At 47.0% G+C, this 17,953-nt stretch overlaps 6 protein-coding genes across 6 annotated transcripts; 1 reads left to right on the plus strand and 5 right to left on the minus strand.

The window, feature by feature from the left end:
- Nucleotides 1–667: 667 nt before the first annotated feature.
- BHQ10_009741 (uncharacterized protein) lies at nucleotides 668–3,046 on the plus strand (the record flags this gene model as incomplete). The annotated part of the gene is made up of 2 exons (XM_040882689.1): nucleotides 668–1,981; nucleotides 2,522–3,046. The coding sequence occupies 2 exons, from the start codon at nucleotides 668–670 to the stop codon at nucleotides 3,044–3,046; spliced, it is 1,839 nt and encodes a 612-aa protein (XP_040738243.1).
- A 45-nt stretch (nucleotides 3,047–3,091) lies between these two features.
- On the minus strand, nucleotides 3,092–4,582 carry BHQ10_009742 (uncharacterized protein; the record flags this gene model as incomplete). The annotated part of the gene is made up of 1 exon (XM_040882690.1): nucleotides 3,092–4,582. One exon carries the CDS (start codon nucleotides 4,580–4,582, stop codon nucleotides 3,092–3,094), a length of 1,491 nt encoding a protein of 496 aa, XP_040738244.1.
- A 407-nt stretch (nucleotides 4,583–4,989) lies between these two features.
- On the minus strand, nucleotides 4,990–5,874 carry BHQ10_009743 (uncharacterized protein; the record flags this gene model as incomplete). The annotated part of the gene is made up of 1 exon (XM_040882691.1): nucleotides 4,990–5,874. The coding sequence occupies one exon, from the start codon at nucleotides 5,872–5,874 to the stop codon at nucleotides 4,990–4,992; it is 885 nt and encodes a 294-aa protein (XP_040738245.1).
- Nucleotides 5,875–7,080: 1,206 nt separating this feature from the next.
- BHQ10_009744 (uncharacterized protein) lies at nucleotides 7,081–9,150 on the minus strand (the record flags this gene model as incomplete). The annotated part of the gene is made up of 1 exon (XM_040882692.1): nucleotides 7,081–9,150. One exon carries the CDS (start codon nucleotides 9,148–9,150, stop codon nucleotides 7,081–7,083), a length of 2,070 nt encoding a protein of 689 aa, XP_040738246.1.
- Nucleotides 9,151–13,101: 3,951 nt separating this feature from the next.
- Nucleotides 13,102–14,751, minus strand: BHQ10_009745 (uncharacterized protein; the record flags this gene model as incomplete). Its single annotated transcript, XM_040882693.1, has 1 exon — nucleotides 13,102–14,751. One exon carries the CDS (start codon nucleotides 14,749–14,751, stop codon nucleotides 13,102–13,104), a length of 1,650 nt encoding a protein of 549 aa, XP_040738247.1.
- Nucleotides 14,752–15,756: 1,005 nt separating this feature from the next.
- BHQ10_009746 (uncharacterized protein) lies at nucleotides 15,757–17,695 on the minus strand (the record flags this gene model as incomplete). Its single annotated transcript, XM_040882694.1, has 3 exons — nucleotides 15,757–17,343; nucleotides 17,399–17,534; nucleotides 17,595–17,695. The coding sequence occupies 3 exons, from the start codon at nucleotides 17,693–17,695 to the stop codon at nucleotides 15,757–15,759; spliced, it is 1,824 nt and encodes a 607-aa protein (XP_040738248.1).
- Nucleotides 17,696–17,953: the final 258 nt, after the last annotated feature.

Raw genomic sequence — 17,953 nt, forward strand, 5'->3', positions numbered from 1 at the left:
TATAATCTGTACATTTGATATACCTTTTACACTACGCTTGCTCTCGTTTCAGATTCTTGGGCTTTATTATTGGTATACCTACGATCCAACTCTACTCTTGGCGTTTCTAGATGGTATGGGCTTTTGATATACGGATACTTTGTTGATATCGAGTTTGATACCATTTTCTGTTGACTCGATGATTTATTTTCTTTCGGCTTCAATGGGAATAATTCAGATCAAGTGGATCTATTTCATTGAAGCATTTATTGACCTATACCTCTGATGTTTGACATGGAGTTCGGTTTGCTTAGTTTAGACATCTATAAGAATGATGATAATAGAATTCTGATACTGATATTATCATGAGACTAAATTGATCAGATCAGATGCTTGACGGGCGACTGTATATATACTAGTCCTTAAAAAGTATAGTGCATCTCCGCCAACATTGAAACAAACACTCCTATAGGCCCATCTCATCGATAACGGATCTTGCATGGCCCAACAAGGCCCCATTCCTAGGCTCCGCAATTCACATTCCCCAAAGAATCCTCCACTCGACTCCTCACTGTTTGTCTCACCCTCTCACTCCCAACGCTGTCCTTTCGTCTGATCTTGATGTTGACATCTTCTTTGTCTCCTCTTTATCTATACATGACCATGCACAAACCCATTTGAACGAGACATGTCGCCCTCGGTTCCGAGATTTACGTCGCCACTACGTAACGACAGAAGAGGGTCGCCGAATGTCAAAGATGCAGCGTCAACGACAGGAAGTAACGGTCTGGGAGCAGCAAATTCTCTGAATCCAACAGATATAACGACGGCAAGAACAAATAGTTCCCGCCCAAATACTCCCAAATCAGCCACAATCAATGAAGCTTTACGCAATAACCCGTTCGGCAGTACCTCCCGAGCCCGCGCCCTCGAAGCTGAAGCACAAGCCATTTCTCTTTTTGAGAACGAAGAACGTCGCGCAGATCTTGAAGACAGGAATCGCTCATTAGTCATACTTGCAGCGCTATTTCCTGACGTCCGCGTTGAAGTATTTCGCGAACTGTTGACGCGGTTCGATGGCAAGAGTCGACTTCATGTCTGTGTTGAGCAGTTGCTGAGACATAAGAAGCAATGGGTGCAGGGACGGTGGAATATACCAAATGATGGGAACGGTGACAGAAATAATATCGTGGGACATCTTTCGTCCGCAGATTCCGATGCGCTGGTGCCGCCGGAGGAATTGTTTCGAAGTGAGACGTACCGTAATACCGTCAAGGCGGCTCTGTGTAAAGAGTTTAGTGGGCTGAGTCGGAGTACGATTGATGGTGTACTAGCGGAGGTCAACTTTTCATATACTCGTGCGAGACCGACGCTCAAAGAGTTATCTAGGAAAGGTTGGCGGGCGACAATTAGCAATTTGAACCCTTTCCGGCGTAAGAAGGATAACAACAAGGATGAGAATCCTCTGATAATATGGGAACGGAATAGAGATGGTGATGGTGCAACCCTATTAATACCTCGACTCAGACAAAAGACTGGTTCAGACGAACTCGACCAAGAAATACAGGAGACGTTCATTGTTCCGCTGCTTCGCGACCAAAAGGAGAGCCAGGAATACCAAGATTACATTTTTGCGTCTGAGATCAATGAGAAAGATGCCATAGCTGAGAACGCGCTGTACGAGTGTCAGTGCTGTTTGGACGATGTGACATTTGAGCAAGTGTCTGCCTGCTCATCGGATCAAGGCCATATGATTTGTTTCAATTGCATACGCCGGACACTTCACGAAGCTGTCTTTGGCCAGGGATGGGATAATTCTGTGGACCCAGAAAGATCGACGCTCAAGTGTGTTGCTCCTGTAAGCCATGGAGTATGCGAGGGGCACTTGGACTCAATACTTGTCAAGAGAGCCATTCTTTCCGAAAAGGCTGGTTCAGAGACTTATCGCAAGTTCGAGGATCGGGTGGCTTCAGAAGCGTTGCTAAAGTCGACCTTGAAACTCGTGCGTTGTCCATTCTGCTCATATGCAGAAATTGATCCTGTCTTTCATCCTGCATCTACCTCTCCCAACGGAACATCGGGAGGCATTTCCTGGAGCTTTCGCCGCGGAAACCTCCTTTCTATAATATTGACGACCATTTTACTTCTTGATTTGATACCCTTGCTTTTGATACCATTTTTAGTGATGTTTCTATTCTATCCGCGTACGGCAGCGGCTGTCTTTCGTGTTTCGCTACAAAACCTATGTCTCCGTACCCGCAGTCCTCGATTTACATGCAAAAACCCTTCCTGTCGACAAGTGAGCTGTATGACCTGCCACAAAGCCTGGCGAGATCCGCATACATGCGAAGAACCGCTTCAGCAATCTCTACGTACGACAGTAGAGGCTGCACGTACAGCGGCAGTGAAACGAACCTGTCCTCGGTGCAATCTGTCGTTTGTCAAGTCATCTGGTTGCAACAAATTAACCTGTATATGCGGCTATTCTATGTGCTACATTTGCCGCAAAGCATTGAACGGACCGTCATCTCGTCGTCAACAGGATGGTGCCGGGCGAAATATCTTTCCACCGGGAAGAGACGACGAGAACAACGCCGCAGAAGCCGAAGCTGACGAAGGAGAGAGCGGATACAAACATTTTTGTGAACATTTTCGCGTCAATCCTGGTACTCGCTGCACAGAATGCAACAAATGCGAATTGTACTTTGCCGAGGACGATGAGGTTATCGCTCGGAAAGCTGGTGAACAGGCCGAACGAGAATGGAGATTACGACAGTCCATGACGATTGCTAATAACAACAATATCAATATGAACAATAATAATAACATTAATCAGATCCCACAGCCTGGGAAGCAAATACCCAAAACCTTTCCATTACGATGGGAAGATCAACAATCACAGAAACATACAGAACTCTACCGCATACCGACCATGTACAACCACCATAACGGATCATGGCAATACTGGCTCATCGAAGTGTGGAAAGAAGGACGGTGGAAATGGGAGATTCAGACCATGGCGGACAAATTGGTTGAAAGAGTGGTTGTTATCGTTGACATCTCGTGATGTATCAAATGATTAATGCTTATGTACCTCACGTTACTTAACTAGTTACTCGGGTATAGGTGCAACTCTTTCATCTCCAGCTAGAAAAGATTCAGCGGGTCTATTATATGACCAACCCACGAAATGAGCCTGTATCTCGGTCATATAGTCCCGTTCTACAGTTCCATGATCCCGCAAAAACTGCGCAATCTCCAAATGCCCCAATTTTGTCGCCAACGTCAAAGGTTCAAGGACCTCGCCGAAGGATGGCAAAAACTCAAGAAAGTTGACGTTGACGTTTGCGCCATACTCAGCCAGTAATCGCACTAAATCAATATCTCCAGAATGAACGGCCAGAACTAAGGGGGCATCCGTCAGCTCCTCTGGATACTCAACCCCAAGAGTGCATTCGCCAAACGTGTTCCTTGAACCGCTTCGTAAGAATGCATCGTCGCCCTCCTGATAATCAGGCAGAGTTCCATTCTGCAGTAGGATCTGTGGGATGTTGCGTCCCTTGTCATCTTCAGGGGCAAACAACTTGATACTCCATGCCAGAGCTAGAGTGCGTTGCACCCGCCGCGTTTTGGGCAGTAGAAGTTTGACCATATCTTCATTCTTAAGTTTCACTGCTCGCACCAAAGCAATGCTCCATGGCACTGAATTTCTTGGGAAATTCGGATCTGCGCCTGCTTCCAGACAGCGTTGCAAGTATTTGATATTGACCTGCTCAACAGCCCAGTGTAATGGAGTCCTTATCTCTGTTGTTTTGCGCCTGTCTCTGAATGTAAAATCCAACCGGCTCTCGCCATCAAGAAGACCAGAATCCAGCAGAATGCGTATGATGTTGTCCTTGTTACTGTAAATCTCCTCGTCTGCATGTAAAGCAGATTCAAGTGCGCGTTGCATGTGTTCAATAGACGGCCTACAGTCCCGACGTAACTTTGGATCAAGTAGCAATTCCATACCCCTCTCAAAACCTTCCACCACCGCCGTACAAATCGGTACCCGATAGTAGTCGTCGGTCATTTGCGAGGAGGCACCTAGCTCAAGTAAAAGTTTGATGAGATGTATGTGTCCATAAAGCACGGCCAGACTCAACAAAGGAAATCCTTGCTGGTTTCGCATATTGATGTCACACCGCCGGTTGACGACCAGGAATTCTGTGAGGGCTTTATGGCCTCTTTTGACGGCTATACAGAGAGGATGTTCAGGTCGGTCTTTTGCTGAAAGTTGGGCCCAGTCGCCTCTCATATTAGTCCTCTCTTCCGGGACCGGTCTTAGTCTTCTCTTTTGTGGATATGGTGATGATAATGATATTTCTGCGCCATAGCTCAATGCCTTCTTCAATAAAGCTAGATTTCCATGCTCGGCAGCCCATGCAACAGCCAAACTACCGGGAGCACTGCTGTTGTTGCAAGCATCTTGCTGGTAGAGAAAAGGATCAAAAATTGCGTAGAATCGCTGATTCAGGCAAGACAAGGCGCGGAGGGTTTCGAGAGATTCTATGTCGTATGCGATGTGTTGTAGAAGCTCAGTCGGGAGAGACGAGAAAGACATTTTGATAGATGAAATGAAAGTTTTGAGTGTCAGGTAGGCACCTAGGTAAGTTCGTTTGTAGCATGGATGTTAGCAAGAAGTAATTAGGGCTAGTAGCAGCATAGCCACCTCCCTTCACATGTACCAATCACTCTACTTCAATTTTATGAGTCAGACCACATACATATTCAACAAAGGTAACAGCCACTGACAGTATCTTATCAATGCCTACTCCTCATTATTATAAAAATCTTAAGGCGCGTTTTGTAGATTTTTAATAAGCAGCTGTAGGGGTCGTCAATCACATACGCAATCTTCCGCAGCAGGGTGTGGTTGAGCGGAGCGAGGCCTTACAGTTTGTTTCATCTACTTAGATAGCCAATGACTCTTGCTTCAACCTTGGCTACAATATGTTTATATCGGTTGGACTAAAGGGGCGTCTTTATGCCTTTTAACCAGTCAAGTTCAGACTGAGCTGGCACTTCTGCTCCACGATCCTGTAAAAAGTGCACAATGTCCTGATGTCCAAGTTGAGCAGCTAATGACAGAGGTGTTCGCATCGTCCAGCCCCGGCCATGATCCAAGGTGCCATGAAATCGTACATTGATATTCGCCCCATACTCAAGTAATAAACGTACCAACTCGAAATGGCCGTAATCAACCGCCATGATCAGCGGCGGAGTGATCATTGACAGCAATTCTGACGGAAAACTCTCTCCATCGTATGCCTCCTTGGATCTTCCTAGTATGATTTCCTCATCGAATGAATCATAATCCGGTAACGCCCCTTTCTCTAGTAGGATTCGCGGAATGCCGCGTTTATCGTCATCAAAGGGTAAGGAAGTGGACCACAGCTTCACGCTCCAAGCCAGGGCCATAATACATCGTGCTTGTTCTGATCCAGGGACCAAGAGGCTCACCATATCCGCCCTTTGGAGTCTGACGGCCTTCAAAATATGCGATTGAGATGGTCTCCAATCATCGTTTGGATCGGCGCCTTTATTCAAAAAGCGTTTCAAGTATTTGACATCCTCTTGCTCAACAGCCCATGATAATGGACAAATAGACTCGTAACCCTGTGGGTTTTCAAATTCAAAATCTAATGCATGGAGTTCTTGAAAAGAAATTGAGTCTAATAAGAGGTCGATGATACGCTCCTGTTTATCTTCATCCGAGAACAAGGCGTACTTCAATGCTTGTTGTATCTGTGGAAGATCTGGCCAGTAACATTGCAGATTGGGAGGATTGAGTAACGCTTTGATGACTGCCTCGTTACCCTGCACAACTGCAATCTGAATGGGGCTCTCAAACATCCGATTTTTCCTATCGACCTGTGGAGATCCTAGCTCAAGCAAGAGTTTGATGATATGTGTATGCCCATGAATCACAGCAACGCTCAGCAAGAGATGACCTTCTCGATCCCACATTATTATCTTGCACTTTTGGTTGACAATCAAGCATTCCGTAATATTTGCATGACCATACTTGACAGCCGTACACAGGGGATGATCAGTCCGTTCATCACGAACGTGCATGCCCCAATTCGCGGATACACGTTTCCTCCGTTGGAAGAATCCCGAACTGTTGTTCTGCTCCGGCGCACAAGGCGGTATTACAGCACCGTGATCCAATGCCTTTCTTAGTATTTCGAGTTCCCCGTGCTAAGCGGCCCAAGTGACGGCGATGCTACCCAGAGCTTTGTTCTTTATCAGCATCTTGTTGATACAGCACGGGGTTGAAAATGGCGTAAAAACGCGAATTTACGCAGGATAGTGCGCGCAGGGTCTCGAGGGACTCTATGTCATTTGCGATGTGTTGTAGAAGTTCTGTTGGAAGGAAAATAGAGACATTTTGGTTTGATGTAAACAGAGGGAGTTTGAGGTAGTTGGTTGCCTTGCAGCTTCAACGTAGTCACATGTAATATCATAGCCAACCCCCCTGCACATAGATCACAGTACTAGATTTGTTACAAGTTAGACTACAAATTTTATGCAACCAAGACAGCAAGATTAGAAAATAAAGCATTCATTAAATCCAACTCAACATCACCTCCACCACAATTGAAGCTTCTATCACAGCTCACCCACCAAGAGTCAAATATACATCTGTACAAAGAGTTGCAAGACACGAAATCAGCTTGTTCAAAACAAGGCCCGATCACGAGCTTCGACTGGAAAGTCATATGAAAAAAGGAGTAAGCCCTCAATCAGAAAGTATGGAAAGAGGGAATGAGTACCCGTAGGCATATACATGTAAAGGTATAATCTAGGGTAAGTCGTTTTTGAGATCAGAAAAGAAAAAGTTAAAACGTAATGGGGAATAATTGAATGTTCAGAGATTCCATTCAAAAGAGAAATGATGGAAAAGAAAAGGAAAAAAGATAAAGGAAAAGTAGTCGATAGTGAAGTCGATAGTTGTAGGACAAAAATACAAGAGAGGCGGTTGTAAAGACAAGGGTGAGATTGATTGTGCGGGTTATATAAAAAAAGTCAAATTAATCTGGTGCGTCGTGGCTCGGATTAGTTCCATCCCAAGGAGTTCTCGGACATGACAGGAGCGCTGATCATAGCAGTACGACCGCTTCGGCCACTGTTATGTGAGATGCGAGCACCCTGAGCGAACATGGATGCACCGCCAACTTCGCTCATGGAAGCAGTGGTGACCGAGGGGGAACGGGCGTGCAATTGCTTGCGCTTCCTGTAACGGCGGGCAACGTAGAACATGACTCCAGCATAAGCAGCGGCACCGGCGGCAGCTCCGACACCAATACCGACAGAGCTGGCGCGGACATTGCTGCTGGTACCTGCACTGCCATCACCAGGGTTGGATCCGCTGTCATCGTTGCCACCAGTCGTGTTACCGTTTCCAGTTGTACTAGAGGTGCTGGAAGGAGTAGAGCCAGCAGGTTGTTGAGCAACAAGAGGAATGTCGGTGTTTAGCATCGAGAACAAGTTCACGATCGATTCCTGGTCATATGTTGGTGCATCATTGGGGGTGTTTGGCTGCTTGTACAAGTTGGACGATGGGAGGAGTCGGAGACCGTTTAGAGTGTCAACCTGGTCGGCTGGGATGAAGAACTTGATGAGGGTCGTGTCGTAGCCGAGGCTTGCTTTGGTATCGTACGAACCAAGCCAATAGTTGACAACGTCGCTTGTGGCGTCATTAAGAGCATAGGCAACACCAATAGGAGTATAGTAATAGATCTGGTCGGCCCAGTTGGCGGATGTAGCAACAGTCTCCCATGACAAGGCCTTGTTGAAACCGAATTGAACCAATGTAGAGTTCTCAGGAGTGTTTGGAGTACCACCTGGAGGGGAAATGGCCTGGGGAATCTGAGTAGGTCCGGAAGATGACGAAGCGGTCGTTCCAGTGCTGGTCTCAGTTGGGGTCTGAACTGGTGGTGGGATATACTGAGTTGTCTGCGTTGAAGTTGCGCTTGTCGAAGATGAGCTAGAAGTGGTGGCAGATGGTTCAGCGGTAGTCTGTGTCTGAGAGGGCACGGCAGTCGAAGGAGAGACGGTAGCAGGAGTACTGCTCAAAGGAGCGGAAGATGATACCAATGCAGTAGCCGATCCGCTTGTAGACGGGACAGGGACCTTGGATGTAACGGCACCGCTAGACAATGGGCTGGAAGTTGTACCCGTGGGAATAGCAGGGCTGCTGCTAGCAGGAGGAATGATAGCAGTGGACGAGGTCAAGGTCAAACTGGGAATCGAGATGGGAATTGACAGAGAAGGAAGGCCAGTAGAGCCGCTCGACTGAGAAGAGATCGTGGCAGAGCTAGATCCAGTTGCGCTTGTGCTTGTACTTGTGCTGGCACTGGCGCTGGTGCTGCTTGGAACAATGGGAAGAAGCGAGCTCAACAATGAAGGCAAAAGACCTTCAGAGGTGCTGCTGCTGCTGCTAGCAGATGCAGATACAGATGCTGATGCTGATGAAGTAGCTGTTGGGATTACCGCGGATGAGTAGATGCTGGACAGACCGACCGTGATACCAGGAGCGCTCGATGAGGCGGTTGAACTAGGAGACAATCCACCAAGGATTCCACTAGAGCCCAAAAGGTCGGAAATGAGGTTTCCATCAGAGCTAGTGCTGGTGGACGTGGCAGACGAAGAACCGCTTGTAATAGTGGCCGTGATCGAAGCAGAAGTTGAAGTTGTTGGTTGCACAACGCTAGTAGGAAGACCAGTTGTAGAGCCAACGGCCGCAGTGGTAGTAGGGTCCAACAAGTTGCTAAGGTCGCTTCCCAAAGCACCCACCAAGTCGGGAGATGATGCAGTAGTGGAGTCCGCAGCAGCTGTCACTGCACCAGCGGTAACAGAGGTTGGGCTAGCCGTTGTGACAGGGTCGGTGATAGTCTTCGTTTGAGGGGTTCCTGTCACGGTAGTAGTGAGTCCATCAGTACCGACGTAGACGTAGATGGGGACGACAATTTCGTCGGAAGTTCCACTGCTCGTGGAAGTTGACGTAGTGTTGGTGCGTCGGTTGACATCACGGGGAAAGTAGTACTTGGGGCGTAGAACATCTGCTGCGAGAGACTCGGTTGCACACGAGAGCGCGGCAAGAGCCACGAGGCTGATTGAGCGCATCTTTAAGGACAGGTGATTCTATTCCGAAGCAGTCGTTAATCGTAAGTATTCACGGAGACCGACAAGGAGCGTAAAAATGGCGTGTCAAACTATCAAATTCACGATCGAAAATGACTAGAGATTCCAAACAATCAACACACTGTTCTTCCTTGCCTAACCAAGATTTGAATGAACGATAAAAACCCACCCACAGCAAATATTATCACGATATGTAAGGGTTTCGGAGGACCACCCAATAACGAACGACCGGTTTATTTTTATCTTTTGGCACAATCAAAAAACGAGTGGATGGGGAATAGAATTGATTCCCCTAGAGTTGTTTTAAACGAGTGTATAGGTTGTCAAAAAGAGCGTAGAGTGGACGTCACTATCGACCAAGCGGTTTTAAATCACGGAAGCGTGGCGTGCGAGATTGAACTTTAAGGATAGACGAGGATGCGAGAAATGCGCGACGATAGACATGCAGAGGGAGCGGCGAATGCTGTTGTTGTCGATAAATTCGTCCCTTTCAGAAGCGTCGACGCAGGGCGAGCGAGGCACCGCAAAACAAAACGACAGCAAATCGTCAAGAGCAGCAATGCATGGATGGAGGAGTAAAGGAAGAGGAAAGAAGATGACTGAGCGAGAGCGAGAGAGAGAGGAGTAAGCTGGGTCGTTTAGATTGGGTTAGGTAGGTAGTTAGGGGGAAAGGAAGGAAGGCTGAGCGGGCGAAATGTGGGCGGGTCAGCATTCGCTCTCTCTAGTGTCTGAAGTACTTAATGACACGCACTCTGAGCCAAGATGCTTAATCTAATTAAATCATTAAATAGTGCGATGTTGGGTCCCGGTCCGGCTGCCCCACCACGGGCGGTTGGCTGGATGAGAGCCACGGGTTTGCGTATTAGTCGTTACATATATTACCGTCATTGACCCTAAGCACTAGAGGAGTTAAATAGAAGTCGAGTAAGCTCGGCTGTTTTGTACTTACCTAAGACGTATTCTTGGCTCCAAAATGCGTACGCGCTGTCTCCATTCAGACTGAGGAGAGTCTCCCTCGCCGCGTCATGGTCGTAGCAGTAACCAATTCTTATGCTATAATGTGGGATACATGATATATGCGCGACAAATCAGCAAACTGATCGCATTCTTTAAAGTATTAGAACAGCAGTATAATGAAATTCGAGACAGCACTGATATGTGGCGTACGAATCCATCCAAATCCGTACAATCCTAACTTTACACTTCTCGAATCATAGCTCAGCCTAGCCTTATCGGGACATCATTGAAGCAATCCAAGCAGACAAGGTCCCAAATCTAGATTCATCACTGGTACAGGGATCGTCAGAGAGGCTATGGCATAGTGGATCCCCGGGAAATTTGTTAAGACGGACGATTCCTCGTACGTATTCCAGATACACGTCAACCGGAATGATACGAGTAGAAGTGCCATTTGTAACCATGTGATCGTATTAGCTACTCAGCATTATTACGTGGCTTGTTACAGTGAGGAGTCTCCTCATTGTCGTGTGTTCTCGCATCCGGGTGCGCGCGCTCATGCAATATTATAGAACTTACTGGGAGGGTTGCATTTTGGGTCATTAGACGATAATTCCTATACAAGTAGTAGATATTATCGAGGTACATACTACGTTGTACATAGCGAAGTCGAGCCGACGAGACCATTCCGTATGTAGCCGTGACCATTGCCCACGAGTCAAATACGGGATGTATTCGTAAAAATAAATTAGTAAAAAACGGCCGAGGAAGCCACTAGTCGCAAAACAGTATAGCGCCTGTAGCACTTCCATGGGTTGCGTTGGAACATCAAGCCCTTTCAGGGAAGGCGGCAGGGGCTGCAGCTGCAGCCAAGCCCCACCGGTGTTTCTGCTTGGTGCCTGGACGTGGCATTATGGGTGGAGAAGTGCGTGCACTTTTTGAAGTGCAGACGATTCCTCTCAGTCTTTCAAGAGTCTGCGAACGAATCGACTATTTCCGTGACATCGCTTTGTTGTTGTGCTTATTACTTACCATCATCTGATATACGTACATACGTACTCCGTACGAACTGTGTCTTTGATGTTCCATGGCTTGTTTCTAAGTGCCGAGTTTCTGCAGGTCTCTTTATAGACCCCGGACGGTTCGTCAACTTCGACAGGAAGACTTGTGCGTTCCTTGCGTTCCTTTCAGTCGGAAAGAGTTCTATTTTCTTCACGACTCTGTACTATGACCAAGTAGTCGAGTACAGACAAATTGTGTTAGTCTTGAATCTCACTAACAGATTAACAATTTGCCAGTATGTGACGGATGTGGTAGAGATTATCCCAAATACCAACCTAATTTACACCGGCGCCATTACAGCTATGGCCTAAGCCGCTGGTCGTAATCAGAGATAGAATCGTCACCTTCTTCAGGAACAGAATGCTACAGATAGTAGTACGTCTACTGCCGAGTCCAGCAAACTAATTACCGAGACCCTTGACTTCGGCCACGGCCCCTGACTAGTCAGGCACTACGTCTTCTAGGCTCTTGATCTGTAGAACTGTTAGTCATCCGTACTTGGCTGAAAAATGACCGACCATACTTAATATGGACTTCGTAATTCGTTCAAGGTCATCAGCCATTGAAGTTCGTCTTGACTCGGAACAGTTGACATTTTACATGGATTCATGGCCTTGGCTCGGAGAAAAACACAACATCACAACTCGTTTCCTACGGAGCGGCGGAGCACCTCAGCAAACAATGTCAAGATTCAACAAGTCCCCAATCTCCCCATGCATACTAATTACCGATAATTGATCTACACAAATGGGTCGATTTGATTGCACAATCCAAGAAAACTAGGCTATGGCCGATGCGAGTTAAAATCCCAGACTCACAGCTCGAACAGTCGATAGATCATAAACGCTCCGGAGAAAGTAAAGATCAACAGGCACGAGTAGCATCATGTGAGCCAGTGCTCTAGATCACATACTTACACGTTATTTAGCTTAGCGAGAAGCTGTGATACTCAATCTACCTTCATTACCGTCACGACTCGAGAGTCGGGAGTCTAGATGCCTCATGCACGTAGAAAGAAAGAGAAACCTGGCATACAAAGCAACAAACTTACATACCAAGAAACGGATATCTGGACACAGCTAGCTCGAATCAATGATTAGTCTCAGCCATCCAGATGCATGTGGCTTAACACAGTCTCATTCTGAAACAATAGAAAATACGCATGATCTCGGTACGAACATAGAGCTTATCTCCCGGGTTGAATCCAGAAGTCATTTCTTTGTTGAAACAATTGCCTTGCTCTGTGCCTGCATATACGTGTTTGTAACTTGCACATGAGATGCAGCCCACTAGCAAGTATGTTTGTACCACTTACACGTACCTCTCTACCTTGGTACAGACGAAGGTACAGCCACATAGTCATACCTTGAGACGTCTCGTCTCATCTCATTCCTAGACCTTTCCACACAGAAAGACCCGTACATATAAACATGAAACAATTCCACATGTGCGTACACAGCCACATACCCATTGCGACATTTTAGCATGAAACAGCAAAAGAATGCGAAATTGATTTTGAGGCTGTTTTTGCCGAACGTTCTAACTTCTACGTGGTACGTAGTAAATGAAGGGGGGAGTGCGCTAGGCCTGTTCCTGTTTGCCAAGATTTCCTTTGTGTTACTTGCCAAGACTCGGAAAGAGTATACTAATTAGGCCAATCAGAGGCCATTATTTGTTGCCTCTTTGAGCCGTATGTAACTGGAGGTGGAATGATAACGATACTGGTGGATGCCTCAAAGATGATGAAGTCTACAATAGTCTTTTCTGAAAATTAGAAGTACATGGTTGATCAAGCTTGAATAGAGTTTGTATATAATTGAGTAGAGTATTTCTCAGAAACGGGATTGTCCGCAATATCATACACCAATACCAACCTCATCAAACCCATAAAAGTAGCAACACATAAGTAGCAGTCTACTCACGTCGCCGTCGCTCGGCTTCAAATTCAGTAAATCCCTCCGGACCCAGACCGTCCTGGCCACCTGTCAGGAAGTATTCGCATACGACTCCAATAGCATAGAACGTTCCTGCGGTTGCGACGCCGCTCAAGACAATGCGTCGGAGACCTTTGCCTAGTTTAGAGGCTGTTGATGACTTATTTGAAGTCTCGGTTCGAGGGTATTCGAGTTCCTCTGTGGCGATGCTAGAGGATGAAGGAGAATGATATGGCGACCAATTTGGGGGTCCCCCGGTGAACACGGTCTCTTGCCTCTGTACTATTCTCGACTTTGACCGGTCTGTATTCGATGAAGGCTGTGGTGGCGGGTAGCTGTCTTTGGCATCCAGTGAGTCGGCCGCTGAACCAATTCCGTCCTCCGTTGAGATTGCGAAGTGTTCGATATCTGCAGATCCGGTCATTGTACTCTCCGAGCCTTCGGAGACTATCTTCCGAAATATGAGGATATCACTACCCCCTGAAACAATTTCGTACCCGTCTGCCTTCATTTTCGCAAAGTGCGGAAGAAACTTTGCTGGATTGTTCAAATGTAACAGTACGTCTGCCGCAGGACGAATTGATTCGTTCGCATGCATCGACGATGTCGTTTCGGCGCAGACTACCTGAGAGTTGACAGGGTCAAATGCAAGGATCCGCAGTGTGTCCATAGAAGTATTCGTGACTGCTTCTACTCTATCACTTGCATTTTGTATATCGTTGGTGAGAAGTCGAACATTGTTGATGAAACGTCTTGTGTCTTCGAGAAAATCGTCAAGAGAGGCCCTCAGCGCATTCGTCGTGGCGTCTTTCTTTTGTCTCAGGTCCTGAAGTATCTCATTGTCAATATTCTGCTGAGTAGCCAAAGTATACTCCTTCTCCATTGCTTCCCTAGCTTGTTTCTTCTTCTCTGCCAACTCTTGTTTGGTCTCACCAGCAAAGTATGATGCCCGAATATCACTTGCACGAAGCAAGTCGACATCATCTTCTTTCATTTCATTGGGCTCATAGTATAGTTGCTTCTTCTGACTGGTTGGCGCATTTTTGGGACATTGCAATTTTTTGGTGGGTATACTTGAGGTGTCTTTCAAGGCCACAGTGCTGTCTTCTGTAGGACCTGCCATGTAGAAGACGCTATCCTTGTGCACCTGGTGTCTAGGGAACTGCACCGGTGGTATCGTGTCTGTGGATTTGGGAAATTGCTGTCCTGGAACTCCAATATGATCAGAATCTGTTTCACCGGCGACTTTGACCGGACTATCAATAATATGGCTGCCATATTTGGTTTCGTCTCGTGCCACTATTGTAGCTGGCTGCTCCACCGGCTTCATTCGGCCACTAATAGGGTCGTAACGAAGACTATTGACGTCGGAAGGCTTGTATGATTTTACTGTAACAAAATCACCATCTCCCTTCCCCTTCAATGGTTTTGAAGAAACATCGGCTGGGGKATTCTTTACTGGATGCTCTTGCGCCGAAGACGGCCCCCGTTTCTGCTCTAAAGACCCTTCGGGATCCAGGAACGAGCGACAGAAGGAGGACCAGCCCTTTCCCATTTGCAAATATGCATTACTCCTGCCGAAGAGAAAATTGTACGGATCCTTCTCAATCCTCTTCACGAGCTCACTCATGTCGCTGTCCCAATAATGCCGATGCCTTTTTAAGTCGCGCCGGATCTCTTCTCGATCATGATGAGACTGTCTCAAAGAATCATTCCAGTCTCTCCAGAACTGATCTTTTCCCGATCTGTGATTCGCCATTCGTTTGATGAGTACATATTGTCCGCGATAGTCTTTTGCTAGGTCGTGCAGAACCTCTCTCCGGTTTACACGGTTGTGGTGATTGTGATACCAGGCATACTTCCAACTTCGACCCCAGAAAGTCCTTACTTGAACAGGACTAACATTTTTAGCTTGGCTGGAAGCCACAATAAAACACTCAGCAACCCTGACGGGATACCTGCTCCGGATCAGGCATGGGTTGGTGATGGATATCGAGGTCAGAGTTCGTGTGCTCATTGCTGATGTCTCGACGATTAGATTTGCACAGTTCGGGCTTGGAATTCTCTATAATGAGGTGCCCCCTCGTTTATATCGCGTATTGATGAAAATCGATGTCGATGCTCTCACGGAGCTGATAAACGAGTTCAACTCGGTAGCATTGATAAGAGCGAGCTGCAATGAATCAGAACAGCCCTGAAATTGGTGGAAATGATAGCAGACAGAAACGACCAGGTGATATACAGAGAAATGAGAGGCCGTAGAGGATGATTATATAACGAATATCAATGAAAAGCGATGGGTAGCACAGCTCCAGCACGAAGGGAAGAGTCACCAGCTTGGATGCCTGGACGGATCAATCGGGGGTGGGGTACCCCGATAGCTCGATCGGCCAATTGTCTCCACCAGACTGATAACGCGATAAGCTCTCCCATTGCATCTCCAGAAATGGTACAGTTTCAAAGTTGCGAATGGCGATGAAGGAAAATTACCAGTTGATATAGACTCAACAGCTACTATCGTTGGGTACCATGATATCGAAACATTCTCGTTGATCAAATTGTGCTCAAAGGTTCCCAATGTCGCCAACAATGTTGTTGATAAACTTGGAGCTAATATCTGGTTTATTTTATATATTTAGAATGCTAAAGATGATATTCTCTGTTCAAGCCCACTTTCACTCTCCTCAGCGAGGAACAAATTCCTCCAAAACCGCACACCCTCAATGCCTTCTTCGCGGCATAGGGCTCCCTTGTCCTCAGCCATTTCAAGTTCTTCTACCGCCACACCCACACTCCAACCAAAGTGTTGTGCAGTTTCTTGTGCTGTGACTCCCCGACCATATCGTTCCCAATTCCACGATAGACCGTCAGATGGGACTTGATTTCGTAGTTCTTCAAGCCACTTGTCAAATTGTTGAATGACTTTCTCGTCGCTCCACTCATTCGATTGAACCACAAGAAGTCCACTTTTGAAGCGGCGAAGACGGACGGGAAGCTTGAGCTTCTCCCACAAGCGTGCTGCCTGCTCAAAATCTGATGGACTAACAAGCTCGACCCCGTTCCTAGCCCGGTTGAATATAGCCCAAAGGTCGACGAGACTGACGATACCGCCTTCTTTGCGCAAAACGCCTTTCCGATCATCAGTTAAGTACTCTGCCAAATTACGAGCCAATTCAGACAGATACAGATTTTCTGCACCGGAACCGAGCATGTCCTTTGTTGTGACCATCCCTAGAGCAGCTGCTGATTGAGAAAGAACAGCGCTTGCTTCAGATGGTCCTCCATTGGCAGCTATTCCAGACTCCGAGGCTAGTGTTTCCGCTAGTGAAACAATCTGCTTCGCAGAAGCCATCAATGCCTCCAAATCTTCAAAGGCATTGCCAATCACAAACTCAGTATTTTTGCGAGCCTCGAAGCCGCGCATTTCTAAGCCTGCGATACCGACCGCGGACGGTTTTGGCGTCGAATCGTTCGACCGGCCTGGAATAGGCGAAGAGCTTGTTTCTGGGTTTGGAGAATTTGATGGTTGGGGTATAAGAGGAGCATTTTGAAGCAACCATTTTCTTTGAACCAAGCAGCCCTTTAACCTCTCATAAAAGATTTTCTCGCCGCCATTCCGGAAAGATAATTTGATATAATCGGTAATCTCAGTATTCGTAATGCTCGACTGATTGAAAATGGGGGCTGGAGACTCCTCGCGTCGTGAACCTGCAGCAAGTCTGTCTTTTGAACTCAACGACACAAGTGAAGCCCCGCAGATCTCGCACTCTAGCAAAGAAGGATGATTGATAAATGTGCATCTCGGGCAGGTTAACGAATTGCCATTAGTGCTTGATTGCAAGTCTGCGTTCGGAACGCTCACTTGCTCTTGTAGGGGTGCATTGTTTATCGATAACGAGTCCGTAATACCAGTAGAGCTTCTATTTGTAGCAGCTGCAATTGTAGCTTTCAACACGGTCGTAAGGGGCGGCTTAATGCCACATGCGAGACAAGGCGGTAGTGGCGTGGAAGCAGTGGCCGTCGCCGGCTCGAAATTGGAAGGAACAGGATTTGAAAAGGAACAGATAGGACAAACCCATGTCGCATTCACGTTCTGATGTGTTGACGGTACACTCGTTGAGGTGCCCCGTGCAGCCGACGAAGAGATGCCATCTTGGCCAATTATTCGTTTTTGCGGTTTGGGATAGACAGTAATCTTAGCAGAAGATTTTAAAAAGCCGGCCTAGAGTTTATAAGCATCCAATAGCAGACAGAACCATAGCGAGTACAATCCGTACCTGGTATTCGGCACGGTCGACATCCTTCAAATCGATGGCAACGGAGTATTGTCGGGGGTTCTCGGTCGCGACGTAACAGATTCGATGAGACGTCAGATACGCATGCCCGTTTTGATAGTTGGGAATCTTGAATTTCCTAAAATACAGGAAGAATATTAGCATCGATTTGCACACGACCGGTGTAGTCGTCGCCTACCCCTCATATAAGCCCACTGCGTCTTGCACAAACAGTAGCGTCTCATCTGAGAGCAAAGACGGACGAAGGGCTGTCGTCAAATCCAAAGGCTTGAAGAACATCGAGCCTGCACGTATAGGAGGAGTCAACAACGAACACCATGCTGGGCTACCAAGAAGCTACTTATTGAGTAGGCAGGACCGATAAGCCTCCACTTTCTACAGTAATCAGTGCAGACACGGCGGGTGGCGTATGCCAAGACCCTTGATGCCTTGATGCCTTGATGCCTTGATGCCTTGACGCTCCCGTGACCAAGTGATGAGTTGGACAAATTTGGCACGCTAAGCGAATCCTGGATCTTCTGACCTGCCTTCACATAA

Source organism: Talaromyces amestolkiae (assembly GCF_001896365.1).
Source record: "Talaromyces amestolkiae strain CIB chromosome Unknown scaffold26.1, whole genome shotgun sequence".
Classification (NCBI taxonomy): domain Eukaryota; kingdom Fungi; phylum Ascomycota; class Eurotiomycetes; order Eurotiales; family Trichocomaceae; genus Talaromyces; species Talaromyces amestolkiae.